General features: G+C 37.8%; 1 protein-coding gene across 1 annotated transcript; it reads left to right on the top strand.

The window, feature by feature from the left end:
• Positions 1-11,217: 11,217 nt before the first annotated feature.
• LOC126965567 (uncharacterized) lies at positions 11,218-16,491 on the top strand. The gene has a single exon (XM_050809203.1). It carries the CDS (start codon positions 11,218-11,220, stop codon positions 16,489-16,491), a length of 5,274 nt encoding a protein of 1,757 aa, XP_050665160.1.
• The last annotated feature ends 8,488 nt before the right edge of the window (positions 16,492-24,979 follow it).

The raw sequence follows: 24,979 nt of genomic DNA, 5'->3' as shown, positions 1-24,979 counted from the left end.
AATTTGCTTTAAAAAATAAACTTGCATGCAAACCTTGGATCATATTCATCAACATTATCATCCTCACAATGCAAATGGAATAACAGTTTCAATGTTGTGCCAGTGTGACACAGTTGACTTATAGTATTCAACTCGTGTTGTACCAAACAAATAAATTTACAAATTATACAACGCTTTCAGAATAAGGTTCTCCGTGGTATTGTAAATGCCCCGTGGTATATAAGATACGTCGACCTTCATCGTGACCTTGAGGTCGATTTAGTCGAAAAAATTATTCATAAATATGCAGACACTCATTTGCTAAGACTTCAACATCATGTGATGGCTATCGAGCTCCTCGACAATACGAACCCAGTAAGAAGACTCAAAAGAACTACACCTTTTGAGTTAGTGTAGTGAAAATCTAGCGTAATATAGTGTAGTGAATAGTGAAACTAACATGTACTTAGTGTAAAGAACACAAGAACATAGTGCCTTCCCCTTAATAGAGACAGTATGAAAAGTGCTAAAGAACACATTCTTAGTTTTACTTTACTTAGTAAATTAAGTTAAATTAAATTGCTTATGAGCCTAAGGCTTGTATGTGATTATAATGATAAAACTTAGGTTTTTATCATAAAATGGGGAAAAAGTTTCAATGTAATTGCAAAAGCGTATTACCGGTGGTAATGAAGAAACTAATCATCGTATAATTTTCTGTCATAGAAATAACTAGGAAAATATTTAAATACCTTAACACTAATGAAATATTAATAGAATACAATACTTTAAATTTCGTTTATTAAAAGTAAGCATGACTTGATATTGATAAACATTTTTTGGAATTAGCGTAACAGTTTTATTTAAATTAAAGTTGAATTATCACTTTCAGTCCGTAGGCAGGTAGTGGTAATCTATGAAGCAATCTAAACTCAATTACTACAGTTTACGTTACAGCTTACGAGAAATAGGTTTCTTTGATGTTATGAATTCTTATTCAACTTTTTATATAATTTAAAACAGCATAATATGGCTTAGAGAGTCACAAATCTATCTATAAAGTGGTTCATAAAACGGTGCCCATCAATGTTAAAATTGCAACAATTTCAATAATACTGTTCTGTAATTAATAACAGTAGGCATTTATTATTAAATTTAAACCTTCCCACCTGTGGTAAAATGATTATTCATAGCTTAAAATGTACTGATTATTTCTTTTGTTGAATTTTTTCAGTTCAACATTTGAATATCGAAAATTAATAGAATATTGCGAATACACAACTTTACTTTCTTTTAGCTTGCTACAATAAGAACATATTACATCTTTATACTTAATAAAGAGAAAAGAGTATCATTTACAACTTTCTATACAAAATATCTTTCAAGAAAGTAATAATAGTATAGTCAGTAAAAGTTTTCACGACATTCTATTGAACTATTGACAAACGACTTTTACAAGAAATGCAAATTTTTATTGCATTTCATTGGATATTACGCCAAGGAGAGCGTAGCGATACAAAGAATATACTCGGAAGCCTTTTTAACGTATTATTATTAAATTCGTATTAACCTTTACTTTTTTTTCAGCTACTGAATTGAAACAAGGCATTCATTTCAATTGTCTTAGTAGTTTCTGAAAAAAGGCGCGCATAAACAAACAATTTTTTATTTTAATGTTTTCACATAAAAGTATTTATGAACAGACATGGCATGTTTACACTCTATAATAATAACATTATGTATAACTAACTTACATAATAATAATATTATGTATAACTCTTTTTTTATGGATAAAGGAGGACAGTTGTACGGGTCACCTGGTGTTAAGTGATCACCGCCACCCACATTCTCCTGCAACACCAGAGAAATCAGAGTAGCGTTTCCGGCCTTTAAGGAAGTTGTGCGCGCATTTTTTTGAAGGTACCCATGTCGTATCGTCCCGCACAAGGAAGCTCATTCCACAGCTTTGTAGTAGGTACGTGGAAGAAATTTGCTTAAAAATTGTACTGTGGAGGACCGTCACATATCCAGATGGTGGAGATGATATCCTAACTTGTGGTTTGTCGTGCGAAGGTGGAATTCAGCGGCAGGAATCAGGTGATACAGCTCTTCGAAACATTCCCCGTGATAAATGTGGTAGAAGACTCACAATGAAGCGAAGTCTCTACGTAACGCCAAGTGATCACAATCTTTTCGGCGACTTAAACTCGAAGAGTATTGAAAAGCTCATTCAAAAAACCTGAGTAAGTTAAGCAAACGACGCAGAAATATTTTTTGTATTGTTTCCGTCCTTTGATGTTCTTCAATAAAATTAGCTTAGCACTCAAACCATTTCAATTTACTTTCACAGAATAAATTTTTTTTAATCTTTAAATGTACAATTTTTGGTATATATATTTGCATGTTTATTATGTATTTTAATTTTATGATAATTAGGGATGAGACAAGCAGGACGTTCAGCTGATGGTACTGGTACGCCCTGCGCATTATATTGCAGTGCCGCTCAGGATTCTTGAAAAACCCAAAAACTCTGAGCAGCACTACAATTGCTCTCTTTACCATGAAACATAAGATATTAAGTCTCATTTGCCCAATAATTTAACTAGCTACGTCGCCCTTCAAACCAAAACGCAATAATGCTTACACATTAGTGCTTCACGGTAGAAATAAGCGCCGTTGTCGTACCCATAATCTAGCCGGCATGAGCAAAGGAGCCTCCCACTGGTACTATAGTAAAGTATTAGCAAATAATGCATTAGCTAACAGTTATATACTAAGTAAATACTTAGTATGTAACTTTATCTGAAACTAAATGGGCTTTTAGAAGCACAGCAACATAACAACTTTAATTATTTTACATTTTCCACATTGTAACATAAAATTAATTTGTATTAAAATATGATAATCTTTGTTTTCAAAAATGGCAATTGTCCAAAAGTATCCCAGTCGCTGCTTTAAATTACTATATATCTTTATGATATTGGAAAAATATACTTCACGTGTTGGTTTATCACGATTCACATTCACAATATATAATTTTATATATTCAAACAGACATATGTATAATTTTTATGATCTGCTAAACATCAGGTTAGTCTTATTTTCATTCAATTCAAAATTATTTCCAGGTTGAGTTATATCGCTAATAATTTAAATACTGAAAGTTACGGCGACTGATTAAAATTTATCAATGTCCAATTTTTCTTTTATAAATTATTGAACAACCAATTAGGCTGCTTTTGTAAAAGGTTGGATTGTGATCTTATTATACTTACAAGCATATTATTTCTGATTTATTTATTTTTTATTTTAAAAATATGTAGAATATTCCAAATTATTTATTTTAATTTTGCGGTCAATGTTATTTCGTTTTATGGAAAAGGAGGACAAACGAACGTACGGGTCCTACCTAGTGTTAAGTGATCACCACCGTCTACATTCTATTGCAACACCAGAGGAATCACAAGAGCGTTGCCGGCCATTAAGGAAGATGTACGCGCTTTTTTTGAAGTTACCCATGTCATATCGTCCCGGAAACACTACACAAAGAAGTTCATTACACAGCTTTATAGTACATGGAAGAAAGCTCCTTGGAGGACCACCACACATCCAGATGGTGGGGATGATATCCTAACATGTGGCGTGTCGTGCGAAGGTGGAAATTGGCGGCAGGAATCAGGTGAAACAATTTGCATATTAACCGATTATTATCTTCATGGCGTGTAAACCTTAAAAACGTGTTTTTTTTTCTATAATATTTAAACCCCATGGTTATTATATAGCCCTGGATTCTTGTAATTTCACAAATAGATGTCGAAATATTTAGCGTCATTAATTACCACAGGTATCATTGAATTCGGGTTAGAGCTTCGAACGTAAATATTGAATAGATAGTTTCTGTTCTGTTGAAATCTCTGAAAATTTATTGAAGTAGGCGTTACTTTGCGGAGATCCATAATTATCCAAATATTTTGAATTTTCTTAAGTGTTAATTCTGCCAATATTTGTCTTTCAACAATTCGACACTTGTTTCGCCTCTATACGAGGCTTCCTGTTGAGATGTTGACTCGCCAAACTCTTAGTTGAAATCTCTGTTAATACTTGAAGTGATTTATGTAATCCAGCTTGTTTTTATGTTTACCTGTAATGATTTTTTATTAAAGCTATGAGAAGTAAGTTTTAATCTATTTGTCTTAGTTTTTTATAATATTTCGCATCACTATTATTATACAATATAATATTTTAATTGTTCTTAATATCAATCTGTGATCAACACCAATAAAACATATATTAAAAGAGACAATATTTATGTCATTATGTAATAAGTTTTGGCGAACCTGAAAACAGTTAAAAATTTCCATAATAATATCCAGCCTTAGGACACAATGTCATTACCACGACCGTGAGGATCACTCACCAACGAGAACCTGAAGATAATGATGACGATAATAAATTATTGAAGAGAAAAATTAGACATGTTATAATAAACAATTTGTTATTTTATTTAAATTGATAAATCTCACTTATAGGATTAGTTACACAAATTAAATTTTAACACAAAATTTATGAACGATGCGGGACTCGAACCCGCGTGATCCGTGCGATCGCTCTCGCTCTTCCGCTGAGCCAACCGTTAGAGTGACGTATCTTTGATAGATATTGTATGTCTTGTTCAACTCTCAGGTTTTCGTTTCATCTACAGTATCTACTTTACAGTTGATAACCTGCTCAATCCTAATATTTACATTTTAGGAAATTGAATTGAGATGTCGCTCTTTCAAAAAAAAATGATATTTTTTTTAAAGTGATCAATCTCACTTCTGGGATTAATTACACATATTAAATTTGAAAACAAAATGTATGAAAGATGCGGGACGCGAACCCGCGAGCGTTCCGTGCGAGCGCTATTCCACTGAGTGAACCGTTCGAGTGTCGTATCTTTCATAAATCTTGTAGGCTTTGTTCAACTCTCAGGTTGTGGCTTCTTCTACATATTAGGAAATTGACTTTAGATGTAAATAAATTATATACAGCACATATAGCACATAAAAGATCTATAATAATTATCAGATATGCAAGGAAATATTTCATTTATATTCTCTCCAAGCGTTATATTTTCCGCAGCTTCTATGTTCAATATAGATTGGGATTTAATTCGAATTTCGAAGTAGTAGCTTATGCATTATTCAAGCGTAATTCCGGATAATGACAATCTGTTCGTTTTTGTGGAAAGTTAGACCAACGTTTGAACGTGGCCTGGGTCACAGTACAAATGTGGAGCCGCGTAGAGTTGTAACGACTAATTTTTAGTTGTATTCACCAAACTTGCAGCTTAGCCTTTAGAGTGCAAATTATGTGAATGAAATTATAATAAATTATGATTTTATCGTTCACAAATTTAATAATTTAAAATGAAAGTATATTACAGCATATAAATGTACGTGCAATTTTCCTCATAACATACATACCTATATTTAAAGACGACGTAACAAAACAGAATATATTATATTATGTGACAACATTTAGAAGTTCCATGGTAAAAATAAATTTGCGAAATTCAATAAGTTTTTTACATTGTATTATGTTATGTCAATACTAAATACATTCAACTTCAAAACGATGTAAGAAATTTTTAAGCTTTTTAGTTGCCTGTTATGAAGTATACAAAAGTTTGAATGTCAGTATTTTTTATATTTTACACTATTAAGCTACATATTTACATACAAATTTATACATAAAGATGTATATTATGTACATACTATGTATATTTATGACTGTTCATTGTCAGTACATTTATGACAGTGTAATATACGTTCACAAAAATCGTCACCTTTTTGCTCTTAACAGTGATTTTAATTATTATAACACTAGAAATAAGGGATTACTTGTAACTAATTCTAGTAGGCTTCATAAGATACATAATAATATTACGGGTAAATGTGTACACTTTTATAATAAAGTCCCAGCCACTGTTCAGGCATTATCTATAAATAAATTTAAATGTTTTATAAAGAAATGGCTCTGTCATAATCTATCCTACCACTCCACAGCTGAATATTTAAGTGATCGGACAGCCCGGGACAAGATTATGATTTTTTTAATAGCAATAGCAATGACAGTACAATATTATATATTTCATTAAAAAGAGCGCAAAAAAAATAATGCTGGGAGAGTTTCTTGCGCCGCTTCCTCTCTCTCAGATCGCCATTTGTTTCCGAAGCGGTAGTAGTATCTAGTATGTTAGAAATGACATCGAAAATAATTGTAAAGGAATCAATTTTGAGAAAATTAATGCCTTTTTATGCCTTTTATTATGCTTTTCATTACAAATCTAATGAGATCAAACATAACTAGGAAATTTGGCTCTATTAAGGAGTTCCGATACCTTTCGGCTTCATCCCCAGATTAGTTTGATGCTGCTATTTTGATTCCTTTTGCATTTGGTTTGTTATACCCGCCCAACTATCTTGTCTATACATATATATACATGAAATACTTAACAATAAAACGTTTCAATGGCAATTTGTAGTATTTTTCATAAGCCACACTTCACTAATTAATACTTTTTGTATGCAAAAGCATCTTCATTATTTAATTCATTTATAATTATTATTTTATAATTAACTCATCATCGGATCTAATTTTATTAACAGCTCACACTGGGAATTGACAAATCACACTTTGAAATGAAAAAAAAAACAATATAATAGACAGTTGAAGTATAAGGAATTAAATTTTTGAGATGTCAGTTGAAATAAATTATCATCAACACCAATGTAAAGCCAAAGTATAACATAAGTTACAAGGCAATTTTTATTACAACAATGTTTATGAGGCTGATATAAATCGGAGCGGTCTCGGCACCCATGTTCACCCAACACGTGACCTGTATACAAATGTGCCGCTACAGCACAGTAAAACAACTAAGGAACAATTTTTGCAAGAATTCCACTCATTATAATCAAAGTCATTAAAATTGCAAGGATTAGATCATTAACTATTTAATCTGATGAGGTAATTTGATGTATGGAATTATTTACGTGTATTTTTATACAATTGTAAAGCAGTCAGGGAAAATTAAAACAGAATTCCAACACAAACCACTGTATTATGTACAGATTTTTCCAAGTATAACTTTTAACTTTCACTTTTAAACTCTCGGAATTATTTAACAATACTTAACACTAACAATGCAGAATAATCAAATTTTTTATTTTTCGAGAGGATGAAAATACTGTTACGTATTTGAGCCCCGAAACGGGGCCCAATATGTCGGACTCAAGTGTACACCCGATACAGACTAAAAACATGAAGGCTTTTACAGTGACATAGGACGTGGGCCGTGGAGGCCGCAAAGACAACGCAATAGCAGTCGCGGGGCGTCTCCTAAGGAGACTCGAACCTCGGACCGGCTGTGTGCTTGTGGGAAGGAGAGAGAATAAAAATGAAGATGAAATAAAGATGAAAGATGACAAGAACACACTCGCCTGCGAGTGTGGTGATGTTTTGTGTAATGTATGTAAGTGTGTATTAAGTGTTTATGAATGTTTCTATGTATGTTTGTACGTATGTAAATGTTTGTGTGCATATATGTTTCTGTTTGTGTCGGTTTGTAGAGTGTGTTTGTGATTGTGTAAGTGGTGTATGTCAGTCCGTCAGTCAGTCCGTGTGTGAGTGGAGTGAAACGATTACAGGACGAGGACTAACGTGTCGTCGGGTAATAAAAGAATGTGTGGTTTATCTAGCTTGCTGGCCGCTGGCCATCGTCAGGGTGACAAGTGCCAGTGGTTCGCGGCGGTTGACCGCGCCTACGCCTGCGAAGGCGGTGTGTATGTGTCCGTGTTTGTGTTGGCGTCGCATTCGCGATGGTGATGTCGTCATCAGGGTCTACCGTGACGTGCCGGGGATGTGTTAGTGGGTTGAGACTATGGTGAAGCGGAGTGTACCCACATGCCATCCTAACCAAGATGTTGGGATGGTTAGGTGCCTTGTCAAAGAAGCGTCGCGAGATCTCTTTAAAGTGTTGAGCTATCGACGGAAGCTCAAGATCGCGGTGAAAGTCCACGTTTCAGATGAACCACGGGACTCCGGTTGCCGTGCGCATGAATTTATTTTGAACTACTTGGAAACGGTGTAAGTAGCTCGGTCGGGTGTGCGCGAATACGACGCTTGCGTATGATAGTATGGGCCGTACGATGGTTTTGTACAGCATCACTTTGTGTTTGAGCGGAAGTTTGCTTCGCCCACACACAAGTGGATAAAAGTGACTGAGGAAAAATCAGGCTCTATTGCATACCGTATCGATATGTGTCTTGAAGTTCATATTGCTGTTGAACGTGACTCCTAAGCATTTGTAATCCTTCAGCCAAAGAATGGGTGTTTTGTCAAGTGTCATACAATTTAATAATGTTGGTCGGTTGTTTTTTTAGCGCGTATGCTATTCGCGTTACTGAAGAGTACCGCTGCACTCTTGGTGGGTTCACTTCAATCCGCCATTTTCTGAACCTAGTTCATCGATGGTGGCTTGAAGCACTTTAATGTTCTTGCTCAAGGTTGAGAGGTTGGAGCCAAAGTAGAGTGCCATATTGTCAGCGTACTAAGCGAGCTGGACACTCGGAAACTTGGGAATGTCACTCAAAACTGTCAAACTGGGAATAGAGTGGGAGAGAGGACTGAACCCTGTGGCATACCAGACCTGATGGGGATATCGGAAGAAGCGATCAGTAAGGTAGGCTCATATGATGCGCACGAGCCTGTCTGCACTCCTGTCTGCTGGGGACACGAGTGAGCGGTTCCCAGTCCCAGCCACTGGTCAGGCATTATCTATAAATAAATTTAATTGTTCAATAAAAAACAGCTCTGTTGTAATCTATCCTAACACTCCACAGCTGAATATTTAAGTGATCTGACAATAAGCAATAGCTATGAGAGTACAATATTATATATTTCATTAAAAAGAGCGCAGAAAAAAGAATGCTGGGAGAGTTTCTTGCGCCGCTTCCTCTCTCTCAGATCGCCATTTGTTTCCGAAGCGGTAGTAGTATCTCGTATTTTAGAAATGACATCGAAAAGAATTGTAAAGGAATCAATTTTGAGAAAATAAATGCTTTTTTATGCCTTTTATTATGCAGAAAGAGTACTTTTCATAACAATTCTAATGAGACCAAACATAACTAGGAAATTTGGCTCTATTAAGGAGTTCCGATACCTTTCGGCTTCATCCCCAGATTAGTTTGATGCTGCTATTTTGATTCCTATTGCATTTGGTTTGTTATACCCAACACGCCCAACTATCTTGTCACTATACATGAAATACTTAGCATTAAAACGTTTCAATGACAATTTGTAGTATTGTTCATAAGCCACAATTCACTAAATAATACTTTTTGTATGCAAAAGCATCTTCATTATTTAATTAATTTATAATTATTATTTTATAATTAACTCCATCATCGGATCTAATTTTATTAACAGATCACACTGGGAATTGACAAATCACATTTTGAAATGAAAAAAAAAAAAAACAATATAATAGACAGTTGAAGTATAAGGAATTAAATTTTTGAGATGTTAGTTGAAATAAATTATCATCGACACCAATGTAAGGCCAATGTATAACATAAGTTACAAAGAAATTTTTATGACAACAATGTTTATGAGGCTGATATAAATCGGAGCGGTCTCGGCACAAATGTTCACCCAACATGTGACCTGTATACAAATGTGCCACAGCACAGTAAAACAACTGAGGAACAATTTGTGTAAGAATTCCACTCATTATATACAAAGTCATTTAAATTGCAAGGATTAGATCATTAACTATTTAATCTGATGAGGTAATTGGACGTATGGAATTATTTACGTGTATTTTTATATATTGTAAAGAAATCAGGGAAAATTAAAACAGAATTCCAACACAAACCACTGTATTATGCACAGATTTTTACAATTATAACTTTTAACTTTCAAATATACATTCTCGGAATTATTTAACAACACTTTAACAATGCAGAATAATATTTTTTTTTTGAGAGGAGGAAATACTGTTACGTAATTACGTAATATGTCGGACTCGAGTGTCCACGTAAGCGGACGCCCCATACCGACTAAAACCTCCTCTGTGCTGTTAGCAGCCCTGGCTTTCACAGCGAAGTAGGACGTGGGCCGTGGAGGCCGCAAAGACTACGCAACAACAGTCGCGGGGCGTCTCCTAAGGAGACTCGAACCTCAGACCGGCTGTGTGCTTGTGGGAAAGAATCAATTTAATTTTTTTTTTTTTTTTTGCGCCCAAGCAAGGGAATCGGCTCCCTTGGTGCCCTCTAAGCCTGTTGAAATTCATGTCAGGTAAACCTCCACACAGTTCACAGACTCTGTGAGTCTGTCAATAAAGTTTACGTCCTAGATGCCTAGATGGCGCTAGCTATAGATTAAAACGGACTATGATTGTGCTTTGTGTATTGGGTGTAAGGCTTAGTATTACTATGTTAGGTGCCCAGCGGAAACTCCATAGGGAGTGCCACTTGCGCCTCTCTCTCCCCATGAGAAGGTCGCCTTCGATGAAGGCTTAGAGGGCACCTGCCCAAAGCCAACTGCAGGTGGTGTTTAGTGGGTAGGCACCTAGGTTTCACGTGAGTCCCACATAACCAACGCAGACTTAGGCTGCGTTGGTATGCATGAGCATTCACCACCTCCCTCCCGTCGTTATCCCGGAGGGTAGCCCATTCCCTTGCTTGGGCGCAAAAAAAAAAAAAAAAAAATATGTTAGGTGTTCGCTAAATTTTTGTCACGGCGGTGGATAATAAATAAATAGAAGTGTTTGTGTGTGTTTCATTGTGAACGTAGATAGTGTATTCAACAAAAATTTGGTGCCGAAACCCGGGACATTCAAAAGGACAACAGATATAAGAAGATAAAGTTTCTATGTGGTAGCGGTGAGTTGAGTGCTAATAAATCAAAGTGAATTTGGACCCTAAAACTGTGAGTAAATTAACTTATAAAATTACTGATATTATTTGAACTTGTAAAATTTTAAAGTAAATTCAAGGACTTAGAATAATTCACTAATAAGTGCACAGACGGGGAATCCATGCCCAAAAAATTTTGAAGTGTTAAGTTTTAAAAAGACTTAGAAAGATTTCGATGATTGCTTCATTGACTTAGCAGATTTTCAACAAATATATTCCATCGACTTAGAATAATTACCTATCTCATTGAATTAAATTTCTCACAACTGACAATATGAGTGTGGAAAAATCAATTGCCATTCAACAGGAAAGACTTACGAAATTAAATCGAGCTGAGGCTAATTACAGAAAAAGTCCTAAGGAAAGGGTCACAAGAGGTTATTTAGAAACAAGGTTGGAAATAGTTGAAAGCTTGTGGAAGGAGTTTACGGAGACTCATTGGCATATTATTGGAACAGCAAATGAAAGCCAAAGCTCTAGTCTTGACTACTTTACGAAAGGCACGTACGATACGTTTGAAGAAACCTATACTTATTACAAAGGCTGTTTGAAAGAAGCTATTCATGCCATGATTCGTCGTGACAAATCACAAGCATTGCCACCACAGTCGGTGGTTAAAGAGTCTAAGTCCAGTGATGTCAAACTTCCTAAAATAGAGTTACCTAAATTCAGTGGAAAATACGAAGAATGGCAACAATTTTACGATCTTTTTTGCTCACTTATTCACAACAATCGGAATTTGTCAGCCGTTGAAAAATTGCATTATTTAAAGAGCACTTTATCGGGTGATGCGGAAGCGCTCATTCGAAATTTACCAACAACTGAACTTAACTACAGCGCGGCATGGAAAAAACTAACAAACAGATATAATAACAAAAGGTACAATTGTAATGCTATTCTCAAGAGTTTATTCACTCAAAAGCATATCACCAGCGAATCTGCCTACTCCATAAGATGTTTGCTAGATGGAACAACATCGTGTATCACGTCTCTCAACAACTTGGGAATTGAAACCAAAGAGTGGGACGCAATTCTCGTTTTCCTAGTCGTCTCCAAACTAGATCACGAGTCACTCCGCCAGTGGGAGATAACTGTCAGTGGTGTTTCATCTGACACATTGACTAAATGGGATGAATTAGAAGTATTCCTAGAGTCACGGTTTAGGACACTGGAAATGATTGATAGTAGCAAACAAATGTCTAAAACTCCTCACAACAATGCAAAACGTATAGAGAAAATTAAATCATTCGCAGTTCATGATGACGCTAAGAAATATCAATGTATCATGTGTTCAGGAGATCATTTCCTCTATCAGTGCAAGGGATTTGGACAACTAGCGCCGCAAGAGAGACAAGAATACTTACAGAAAAAATCTCTTTGTTTTAACTGTCTAGCACCCACCCATTCAGTTAAGAAATGTCGTTACACAACAAGCTGTCGTAGATGTGGTAAACGACATCACTCTTTGCTTCATCAGGAAAGAGAAATACAACAAGGGTTCACAAACACAACAGAGAACAACCACACATTCACACAATCAAAGCAACCTAATCAAGGAAACAGTCAACCTTCATCACCCAATCAAAGGGTGAATATCGTTGCCAATTTTGCAAGGGAAGAAACAGTCGTCGGATTGGCCGACGTTCTTTTGGCGACGGCAATTGTGAGAGCATCTTCTGACAGCGGTCAATTCTGTGTTCTACGCGCCTTGATCGACCAAGGCTCACAGGCCTCTTTTGTCACAGAGCAAACAGTACAAACATTAGGGCTTAAGCGAGTGTCAGTTAGTGGCTGCGTGTCAGGTATAGGGGATGGTCGATTGCGTATAAAGCACATGGTTTCTTTCCAAATAGAGTCGCGTAGGGATCCAAGTAAGTCTATTCAAATTTCTGCATATGTATTAAAATCCCTTATTTCTCGATTACCCACCAACAAAATCTCGTCACCTGATTGGCTAGATATTGAGAACCTATCACTAGCTGACCCAGGATTCAAATCACCTGGTAGAATTGATATTTTACTAGGAGCTGAAGTGTATGGCGAAGTCCTCTTGAATGACATTATCAAACACCCAAAGGGACACTTATTAGCTCAAAACACCATCTTTGGGTGGATCATTTCAGGGAAGGTATCCCAAGTACCTTCAACTGGTGTCAGAAAAATGGTAAGCCTACACGTTCAAGTAAGAGAAGATTTTTTATTAAAACAATTCTGGGAGTTAGAAAATGAACCAAACTTGATTCAAAAGAAACTTACTAAAACAGAAGAAAAATGCGAAGAATTTTACGACTCAACTACTTTCAGGAATGAAGAAGGAAGATTTGTGGTCAGATTACCTTTTAAGAGCGATGATCCACAATGTCAATACGGAGGATTAAAGGAGATAGCAGAGAAAAGATTTTATTATTTGGAAAAGAAACTTCAAAGGAATCCAAATTTTAAGGAAGAATATTGCAAGGTAATGCAAGAGTATCTGGATTTAAATCATATGATCGAAATAAAGGACGAAATGGTCGAGCCAAAGGCAGTATATTTTCCACATCACGCCGTTGTAAGGGAAGATAAGGAAACTACCAAAGTACGAGTTGTCTTCGATGCCTCTTGCAAAGGTAAGAACGGCGTATCTCTTAACGACAATCTTCATGTCGGGCCCAAACTACAACAAGATCTGAGACACATTCTGATGAGGTGGCGTATATTTCCTATATGTATCGTTGCAGATTTAATCAAAATGTACAGGCAAGTGCGCCTTAATGATGAGGACACGCGTTTCCAAAGGATCTTATGGAGATTCAACCCCGATGAACCTCTGGGTCAGTACGAGTTGCTCACACTCACCTTTGGAACGGCATGCGCACCTCATTTGGCCGTAAAGTCTCTGCAACGGTTGGCAGAGGACGAGCGTCTCAATTATCCAACCGCATCGGAAATAACGATAAAGGATTTTTATATCGACGATCTCATGACGGGCTGTCAAACTGAAGAGGAGGCAATTGAAATTTATAAGGGAATGAATAAGCTTATGCAGGCAGGAGGTTTTCAATTACAGAAGTGGAGCAGCAACAGTAGAGCCTTATTGCAGTACATTGACCAAGACAATCAGAGTTCAGCTCCATCTATTCCCATTAAGGCAGACAAAATGGTTAAAGTTTTGGGCATTTGTTGGAACAGAGATTCTGACGAGTTTCAGTACACGGTAGATTTGCCGGAAGTTGACAAATTACCAACAAAGCGTCAAGTGTTGTCCGACATTGCTCGGCTATACGATCCAATGGGCTGGATCGCGCCCGTTGTCGTGACTGCTAAGGTATTCATTCAAAAACTGTGGAAGTCAGGTTTGGCTTGGGACGATGAGCTTCCTGTAGATTTGCTAAATGAATGGCTAAAATACAGATCACAACTCACTGAGCTGAAAACCATCTTAATTCCAAGGTGGCTACATTTTACTCAAGATTGTGAAGTCGAATTGCACGCGTTTGCAGACGCTTCCCAAACAGCTTACGCTGGGGTTGTGTTCTCTCGTTCAGTAAACGAAAAGGGTGATGTTCACGTACATCTCCTAGCCTCGAAAACAAAAGAGACGCCGATTGAGAAGGAGTTATCAATTCCTAGAATAGAATTGTGCGGTGCAGTCCTGGCTACAAAATTGCTGCATGAAGTTGCACAAGTTATGGCTGTGCCTAAAGAAAAGCTTCACGCATGGTCTGATTCAACCATTGTCCTAGCATGGTTGCGAGGATTGCCGTCTAGGTGGACAACTTTTGTAAGTAATAGAGTATCAGAAATTCTTAACATTCTAGACAGTAATCAGTTCAATCATGTTGGAACAAAACTTAACCCCGCAGACTGTGCTTCCAGAGGATTGCAACCTTCAGACTTAAAGAGAGAGATGCTTTGGTGGAAGGGACCTACATTTCTTCATCAACCATTGATCAATTATCCAATAACAGAATACAGCACACAAGAAGAAGTCAGAGCGTGCAAAACTGGGGAAATCAAGACCTTAGTTGCGTTGAAGAAAGTGGACGCAAATCAACGTTTCAAGCAAGAAGAAAACAATTTATTTTGGAGTAAATATTCGTCTCTGAACAAAATGTTAAGAATTGTGTCATATGTTAATAGATTTTTAAATTTAAAATTAAAAGCGCACGAAAGAAAGAAACATCCGGAGTTCATTACTGCAAGGGAAATTAATGATTCTTTACTAGGTTGCATTAAACAAGTTCAGGCATTAAAATTTAAAGAGGAAATCAGGCAACTAAAGTCTGGAGGTCATGTACAGAAGAAAAATGAACTGCACATTCTCAACCCGTTTTTAGATGGAATGGGACTTTTGAGAGTAGGTGGTCGAATAACTTTATCTAAGTTGAGTTACGACGAGAAACATCCCATAGTGATGCCTGACGTAAGTCATCTTACCCAGGTCATCGTACAGGACGCTCATATCTCAACAATGCATGGCGGACCTCAAGCAATGCTCAATTACCTCAGAAGTAGGTTTTGGGTAATACATGCCAGGCAGTTAGTTAAAAAATGTTTTCGCCGTTGTGTCACATGTATACGATACTCCCAACGCAAAACCACTCCTCTGATGGGTCAATTACCAGAAGTGCGGTTGCAGCCAAGTAAGGTTTTTAAGTCATCAGGTGTAGACTATGCGGGTCCCATAAATTTCCGAATCTCTCCTGGTAGGGGAGGCAAATCCTATAAAGGTTATATTTGCCTTTTCGTGTGTATGGTGACTCGTGCCATTCATATAGAAGCAGTGTCTGACTTAACTTCAAAAGGCTTCATCGCTGCATTTCGTAGATTCGTTGGTCGACGAGGACGTTGCACTGATCTACATTGCGATAACGGCACAAACTTTGTCGGTGCTGATAAAGAGCTGCGAGAAATATTCCATACAACCAAATCAAAAGTCCCTCAAGAAATTGCGGATGTTTTGGCAATGGAGGGTACAACGTTTCATTACATACCTCCTTTAAGCCCAAATTTTGGTGGAATTTGGGAGGCTGGGGTTCGCTCGGCAAAGACACATTTTAAGAAGGTGATAGGTAATCATACTCTAACCTATGAGGAGATGACCACAGTGTTGGTACAAATAGAGTCTTGTCTGAATTCACGACCATTGAGTCAGTTAAGTGACAATCCGGTAGACCCTCTCCCCTTGACACCCGGCCATTTCCTGGTAGGAGAACCTCTTGTTAATGTTTGTGATAGTTATTACATTAATCATGCTGAAAATGTAAATTTAACAAGTAGATGGAAATTAGTTCAAAAGATTACTAATGATTTTTGGCGTAGATGGTCCAAAGATTATTTATTAAATTTAGATAAGAGGTATAAGTGGACCATAAAAAAATCCGAACCTGATGTTGATGATATAGTTATAATTAGGGAGGATAATTTGCCACCAACAAAATGGATTCTCGGTAGAATAGTTCAAAAACATCCAGGCAAGGATAATGTCACGCGTGTAGTTACTATTAAATGCAAGGATAAATTGTTGAAACGTCCTGTTAACAAGCTTTGTTTCCTACCTAAGTGATAAGCATTCTGATAAATTGGTTTAATTTTTGTTATTCATAGATTTCTTTTCGTTCTTGTTTCTACCTTGTGTTACGGTGGGCGGTTAATGTCCGTCTTTAAGAGTGTTTAGTTAGTTTAGACTTAATTAGTAAATTAATTAAATTATTTCTTTAGTTTTCAAAACAAATGCTTTCACAAGCTCAGTCCCTCACGGTGGGGGGTATGATTGTATAAGTTTATCATTGTTCCAATAACTTATGCATTATGTATTATCTATTACAGATTGTTATGTTTAGTTGTAAGCTGTTTCTCGTATAAGTTAAATTCTAATGTACATTTGTAGTCAAGTTCCATATATTATAATTTAATTTGAAGGACTCGTCCTTGGTGGGCGGGATGTTGAAATTCATGTCAGGTAAACCTCCACACAGTTCACAGACTCTGTGAGTCTGTCAATAAAGTTTACGTCCTAGATGCCTAGATGGCGCTAGCTATAGATTAAAACGGACTATGATTGTGCTTTGTGTATTGGGTGTAAGGCTTAGTATTACTATGTTAGGTGTTCGCTAAATTTTTGCCACGGCGGTGGTTAATAAATAAATAGAAGTGTTTGTGTGTGTTTCATTGTGAACGTAGATAGTGTATTCAACAAAGCCTACATCGAAGGCGACCTTCTCTTGGGGAGAGAGAGGCGCAAGCGGCACTCCCTATGGAGTTTCCGCTGGGATATTACACAGAAGGTGCTATCTAATTGGGACTAGTGACATCAGAAGGATGTTCACAAACTAGAGGTGAATCTAAATGCGTCTGACTTGATAACGTGAAGGAGGGGGGGCGGTATAATCCGCTGCCTCCTTAATCAGGGGATTTTGGTGATTGTCTGAGGACTTAAAGAAAGTTTCAGACAAGCACTTTAGGTGTTGTTGGATGGTGGGGAGCTCTAAGTCCCGGTGAAGGTCTGCGTTTCTAACGCACCAGTGGGCATTGACAGCCTTACGGCAGAAAATGGATTGGACTGTTTGGAGTTCATTTATAATATTGGGTTTCGCATGAGCGAAAACTGGAGCGGCGTAAGTCATAACCGGTCGAATGCAAACCTTGAAGAGTGTTCGCTTTTTCCTAAAAGACAGTTTACTGTGCCTACCTAACATACTGTTTAGGCGGTACAGATAGAAGCGGGCGGTTCCGGTCACCTTCTGGACGTGAGGCCTGAGGTCGAGGGTCACACCCAAGTACTTGGCTGTGGACCTGAAGGGGATAGGGGAGCCTAATAGATGAATGGGTCGATCCCGGCAGAAGCGTCTGCGCTTAAAATCAAAACGGACTGCGGAGCTTTTATCCGGGTTGACCTCAATACACCATTTCCTAAACCAGTCACCTAGCTCATTAACTGAGCGTTGGAGCCTGGAGATGACTGAAGATATCTGTTGGGACTGGACGTAGAGAGCGGTATCGTCAGCGAAGAGAGAGAGTTGGACTCCATTTCTAGGGATGGGAATATCGTTGGTATACGATATGTATAGAAGTGGTGAGAGCACTGAGCCCTGTGGTACCCCAGCCGTGAGCAGGCGAGGGGAGGAGAGGACACCTTCGTGTCTGAAACGAAAGGTACGTTTGTGAAGATAAGAAGCCACTTTGCGGACTAATCGGGATGGGAGGCCTAGAGCGTGGAGTTTATATATAAGGCCTTCGTGCCAGACTTTGTCAAAAGCCTTGGCGACGTCGAAGAAGACAGCGATTGTCTTTTTACGTTTGGGATAGAACCCGCTGTAGATGTACTCTACAATGCGGTGGACTTGTTGAGGACAAGAGTGTTTAGCACGAAAGCCGAATTGTTGATGTATTATTAAGGGAGGGCCGTCCGTAGGAAAGAGATGCTTTCTCATACGGAACAGAATAACCCGTTCAAAGACTTTCCCCATAGCCTTGAGGAGGCTGATGGGGCGATGGTTGGAGGGGATATTGAGGGGTTTCCCTGTTTTAGGAATCCCTATAACTATGGCCTCTTTCCAAGCGGTTGGAAAGAAGCAGTGGTCGAGGCAGGCGTTGAAGAGGAGGACAAGAAAGAAGATCACCTGCTCGGGGAAGTGTTTGAGCGCCAGGTTGGAAATACCGTTGGCTCCTGGAGCTTTGCGAGGTTTTAATCCACGGATGATGGATTAAACCTCCTATACAGTAGTTGGAATGGGATCGTCGGTGAGAGGCATTGAGTTCAGACGGCTGACCTCATTCTCCACCGACGCTACGTGGAGGGGTTCAAAAGAAGAAGTGCTGGGTGAGCATTGTGAAGCAATGCTTTCAGCAAAACACTCCGCTTTATCCCTGTCCTCGAAAGCTGTACTGCCGTCGGGGCGTATCAAAGGCGGAATGTGGGATATTGCGTCAGTACGAAGGGCTTTTGCCACTTTGTAATACACCTGGTGTGAAGGGGAAATGTTCTCCATGAGTGAATCCCAATTGGAATTCCTCAATTCGGAGAGACGTAACCTAACTTGGCTCTGGAGGAAGTTAGCGCGTGACCTATAGTTGGGCGTTGGATACTTGGCGGCTCTTCTGAGAGCTGCATTCTTGGCTCTAATGAGGTTCATGACATCAAGCGGGAGCTTATGGTTGTTAACCTTAACCACCCGCTCGTTGTCATGGAGAGCGGACTGCACTGTTTGAATAAGTGCTTTTACCGTGATGTCAATCTTATCCGTACTATCGAAATAGTTGGACGAGATTGCATATGGTGAATTGGGGGCATCAAAAGTTGATGCAAGAGACTCCCTATAACCCTCCCAGTTGGTGAGGGTTATAGGGAGGGTTATTGGTCCCTCATAAGGGACGCCACGTAGAATGGCTTTCACTTTGCGCTCTTCCGGGAGCGCATAAGTGTGGTATGCGACACTCTTATGAGTGAGGAGGCGAGTGAGGACTCGGAAGTCCTCCGTAGTCGGGACGACTACGCGGATGGCTTCACCCGTGTTGGTAGCTCGGGTGTAATGCACCTTTTTGTCGGCGCAGAGCTGTGCAACATAAGTCCACTTTGCCTTGTCTCGGATGAAGATAGGCGGTTGGGGCTTATTTGCAGGGAGGACAGGCGTGCAGCGCGTGGCTGGCTTCATAGATGAGGTGATAGAGACCTCGGGCAAGCTAATGTCGAGAGACATTAGAGGGACAGGGGTTGGGGCGGAGAGTACGTTATCCGTGGAGGTGGCTGAGCGCTTGGACTGGCGCTTCTTCCTGGATTGAACCAGTTGGAAAGGTTCTCCAGAGGGACGTCGGGAGGTGTTGACAACGGAGCCAGTGACAGTTCCGTTGTCAGAGTCCTCAGAGGAGGACTGGACTGGCCGCTTTCGGCCGCAGGAGGCGGAGTAGGAGAACTCCATATCCTCGGGAGTAGTTTTGTGAGCGGAGGGCTAATCGGGGGACGCGGGGGAGTCAGCAAGGGGCCGACTTGGAGTGTTGAATACGGAGGAGAGGCTATCGACTAGTGACTGGTCGAAATGGAGATTTGCGGCTTTAAGCAAAGCCACAATCTGGACTACAACGGCGTTGACATGGTCCGCTGATGGAGCCATGCTGATGAAGCCTCCCCGCCGAGGGCAGGGAGCAACGGGGGTTGGAAGTGGCGCGGCTATCCCTAATAGCTTCGGTTATAGCCGCGAACCGTCACCCTTGGGAAAGCCCAAGTGCCATGGGATCGGGTCGTCCGGTTTTTCTCAGGTCAGGAGGCCTGAGAAACGCACCGGGTCAACGTTAGCCGAGTTAGTTGTCACCGTTAGGTATCCTTCAGCTCAACCGCAATGACACGCAACTCACTTACTACAATAAAAATTGCTGTAAACAAGCTGCGGGCTGGAACGAATTCGACGTAACCAGTCGAACTTGGCGTAGTATACCTCGTACCACACGTAGCGGAGCTGCGTAGCGTAGCACTGGGCGTATCGTGGCGGCGTAGCGGCGCGTGAGCACAGGCGCGTGTAGTAGTCTGCTCGGCGCGGGGGCCGAGACGTGATCAATTTAATCCCGAACAAGGCATTATATACCCTTTGCTACCCCTCTCCTCTCCTCTCATTACCCCTCCACGATTCGCCTCACACTTCACACCGCTACACTAGCGCCACCTCTCAGACACCCGCGGCTCACTTCATTTGAATCATTACAATAATATATTTTATGAAAAAGAGTATCACTTTGTATTATTTTCTAATCTAATTGAGATAAAAGCTTGGTCAATATAATATTATGATAATATATTAAGCTTGCCAACCCCAGGAGATTTGCCCGTACCCAATATTCGATCACGAAAATATCTGACGGTTTTATTGCTTGTATCTTTTCCTTATACACAATAACATATTGAAAAGTTTTAATTTTAATCTGACATAAAACGTTATTTACATTCTGCAAACCTTTTAAAGCCTTATTATTTGTAAAATTTAAATTCAAATAACCATTTGGTTTTCAGATACATTAGAATAATGTTGACATTATTTTCAATTTGTTACTGATACATCTGGACTCGGCAATAGCATGATTTATCAATGGGCGATGGAAACTTAATCAATATAATTTTAAGTAATATTTAAAACACGAATTAATTTACAAAAGAAACGAATACTTCTTTGAAGTAAGACAAATCAGAAAATGGAGTTCTTAAGAACTATATACGAAACTCACATAATATTATTTAATTCACACCTCGCCATTAAAATATTAAAAGTGCATAATTAAATCAAAATTCGTCCTTAAGAAACATTCCTTTAAGTATATAAGTCTTGAGACACGCATTAAATAGTTATAATAATGTCTTGATAAAACCATATACGCGATATTTTATGCCACGAACGTTAAACTACTTTCCGTGATTCTATCACGCCTTAACTTCTTTTGTTCCAAAATTTTATTCGATTTTATAGACATTCCGTGATCTACATGAAAGGTTCGATTGTTCAGCGCTTTGAGAATAAGGTGATGAAAATCATTTATTTTTGCAAAGATATTCATTATTTAAAATTAGCACAATAAATTAAATGCCCAACAGAGTCGGAAATAGAAACTGATTTTGTTTTCTTTTTAAAAAAAAAAAACATCTTAACGCTCTAGACTTTGGATATAATAATGAATAAAGAAAAATGGTGCCATTTATATCTATTTTCGTATAACATATTCATGTATAGATAAAATCATCAATATCATTAATACCAACTGTCTTATATAATTTATACTTCTAGATAGAGTCTCTTGCTGTTAGATAACAGATAAAAACAGATCAGGAATATTAGTTAAGTGTGCGTGACAAGCTACGGTCTTACACTCACGATTTGTATGACACTTTGTGTTAGTGTGCGTGAATTGCTCAAAATAGAGGTTAGTTCTAAACTCAATTTTTCTGATGTTTTCACAGCTGTCATAGTCTATCTTTTTTTTTTATTTATCGAAATACATATTTTACAAAATGTGAACAAATAAGATACATTGTAAAAACCACAGAGGTTTGTCCTCAATGCATTATCTTAGTTTACGCCTTATTTCAGTTTTTTACAAAATAAATATAGTCTTAACATTAAATTCTATACCTACATACAATTATTAATATCTATAGAAAGTAACAATTGGCTACAAGTACATTAATTACATATTAATATAATATAATATCTAGGCGTATAAATGATCTAAGATTAGTACAAATAACTAAATCAATCACTAAGATTTATAAATCACTGCTGACACTTTTAACGCTAATGACAGTGCACAGATTAATCTGTTTTTGCATCACAGCTTTGTCATTAGGATAATGAAGAAGCAATTTCACCAATATTATGATGACATTACATGCAAATTGTATAAAATTAATATGAAAGCATAGAATTTAGATGCAAAAACGTGAGATGAAAAGGAAAAATGTAATGAATAACAATTATAGAAATAAATCCCTTAATTATATTATTTATTTATATAAGGTTAAACAGTTACAGTTACACTAAAATTACTCTTAATATTAGTAAATATCTACTTGAAATTGTAATTGTATTGAAATTGAATTGAGATAGTTGCGAACAGCAGTCTTATATGCAATGGGTGATGTACTAAAAATATCTATAGATACATCGAGAGCATTACGTCATCTTTGGCAAGGTCAGGTACAGTTGAGTATTTTCTATAAATATATTTTCAGATTTGTAAGAGCTAAAGGTAAACGCACAAGACCCAAGGTTTTCTATGGCAATCGGCAAGAAAAAATTGCAGACTTCCCACCTATAATCGAATCCACAATACTTGGATTGAGACACGCAGGGAGACATACACACTGGATCACTCGGCTAAAGTAAAGTAATAAATACTCGATACCAACTCACAGAAATGTGAATCAGTGTTCATCATTCCGATAGACAGCTTAAGATTTTGGTAAAGTGGGATTTCAATGTCTCAGACGATTTAGTTCGCACGGGGCTTATCGCATGTGTGGTAAATTATGCTCTGTTGTTTGAGGCAAAGTGCTATGAGTTTTGTATATGAATCTCATGTGAGGTCATGAGAATAGATTCATAAATTAAAATTTTTGTACGTATCTTTACTATGCAGCCTCTAATGATCAAAGGAAATTTCACTATCTGGGACATAAATAGTCAATGCTTAATTGTATGATCGAGATAATAAAATTACATTCAGTGTTGTTACTCTATCATTGAAAATGTTGGCTAAATAATTATATATCTTGGCAATATTGAACGCAAAAACTAAAAGTAATTCACAAAACTTTTAAGTACATTTCATCCAGGATTGAGCTGATCTCTCCAAAGCCTTGCATATAACGAACCTAATGTCTATAGTACCGCTTCGGCAAATGGTACTCTGAGAACGTAGAAACGGCGCAAGAAACTTTTCATCATTCATTTTTGCGCTCTTCACAATCTAGTCCCAGGCTGTCCGATCGCTAATATATTCAGTTCTGGGATATTAAGATTTACGACAGAGCCATTTTATATAAAACATTTAAATTTATCTATGGATTATGCCTGAACAGCGACTGTGACTGACGGGATGAATCTTATACTATACTTACAACCTGATAAAAAGCTATTAAATTTAGTAGCATTTTAAATCAAATATATAAAATTCTCTTGTCACGGTGTGCGGGACCGAACTCCTCCGAAACGGCTTGGCCGATTCTCATAAAATTTTGAGTGCATATTGGGTAGGTCTGAGAATCGGACAACATCTATTTTTCATATCCCTAAATGTTAAGGGTGGTCAACACGATTTTTTTTTTAATTTTTTGACATTTTTTTTTTTAATTTGTTTGATTATGAGTCAGCATTAAAAAATACATACAACTTCAAATTTTCACCCATCTACGATCAACAGTTACTTTTGTATCGCGATTTTAATATCGGCAATACAACGTGTGCTGGGTCAGCTATAGTATATATAAATTACGTGACACGTTGTTTGTCCGCGATGGCTTCCTAAACTAATGAACGGATTTTAATGGGGATTACTTCATGGAGTGCAGTTTAGTCCTACCTCTCACGATAGGATAGTTTTTATTTCGATTTGAGACCCATAACTATTTTTATTTTCAATATTTATTTTGTATGGACATATTTTCTATGAGAGAATTTATTGACGCACGATTTGACAGTTCTGCTGTGAAACAATTACTTACATTACAGTTAACAACAGGGAGCAATGACGTTCTATACATAATATAGAAAGTCATTGACAGTGAGCATATTTTACAAAATATTTCTTGGTGTTATGAAATACTAGCTGACCCGACAGACGTTGTTCTGTTCATAATTAAAAAAAAAACTCTTGCGGATGGAATTTTGGAAACCCCGTTCATAGCTTACCTCTACTCAGTGAAAAGAATACTCCTACCAAATTTCAAGTCTTTAGCTCTAATGGTTCCAGAGATATCGTGAGGACTGACTATATACGTGGAAATCTCTTATATATATACAGATTATTGACAAATACATAAAAAAACAGTATTTTTTTTGTTATGCACAGAACAACGTCTGTCGGGTCAGCTAGTATTTTTCTAAAAACATTGGTGCTACACAGATTCGATACAAATTTGTTCATGTAAGCTCAACTGTCTCGTCCACTCCATTTCATGGCCATTTAAGGTTGAAAAATAGCTGACATTTTATTCAGGCGTAACGATAGAGATAAAATTGACCGCTAGGCTCGCCTCTCAAATAAATGAAGTAATATTTTACGTAGCTTTTCTAGAAATTCTTTGCTGTTTTTCTGTACAGAAGTTTATGAGTATTATCAGGGTTTTCATTATAAACATTACAAAAGAAAATGAGGCGTTATTTAAGGAAAATTTGTCATTCAAAGAATCCTCAAGGTCATATTTAGAATCTGATGTTTTTTTATGACAATAAGGAACGAGACGAGCAGGATGTTTAGCTGATGGCAGTTGATACGCCCTGCGTAACAAGGCATTGCCGCATGCACGAATAATTGTGCTCGTCACCTTAAGACATATGAAGTCTCATCTGCCCAGT

The sequence above is a fragment of the Leptidea sinapis genome, chromosome 8, assembly GCF_905404315.1.
Source record: "Leptidea sinapis chromosome 8, ilLepSina1.1, whole genome shotgun sequence".
Classification (NCBI taxonomy): domain Eukaryota; kingdom Metazoa; phylum Arthropoda; class Insecta; order Lepidoptera; family Pieridae; genus Leptidea; species Leptidea sinapis.
Note: the sequence above shows the minus strand (reverse complement) of the source record. Positions and strands in the feature narration are given on the sequence as shown.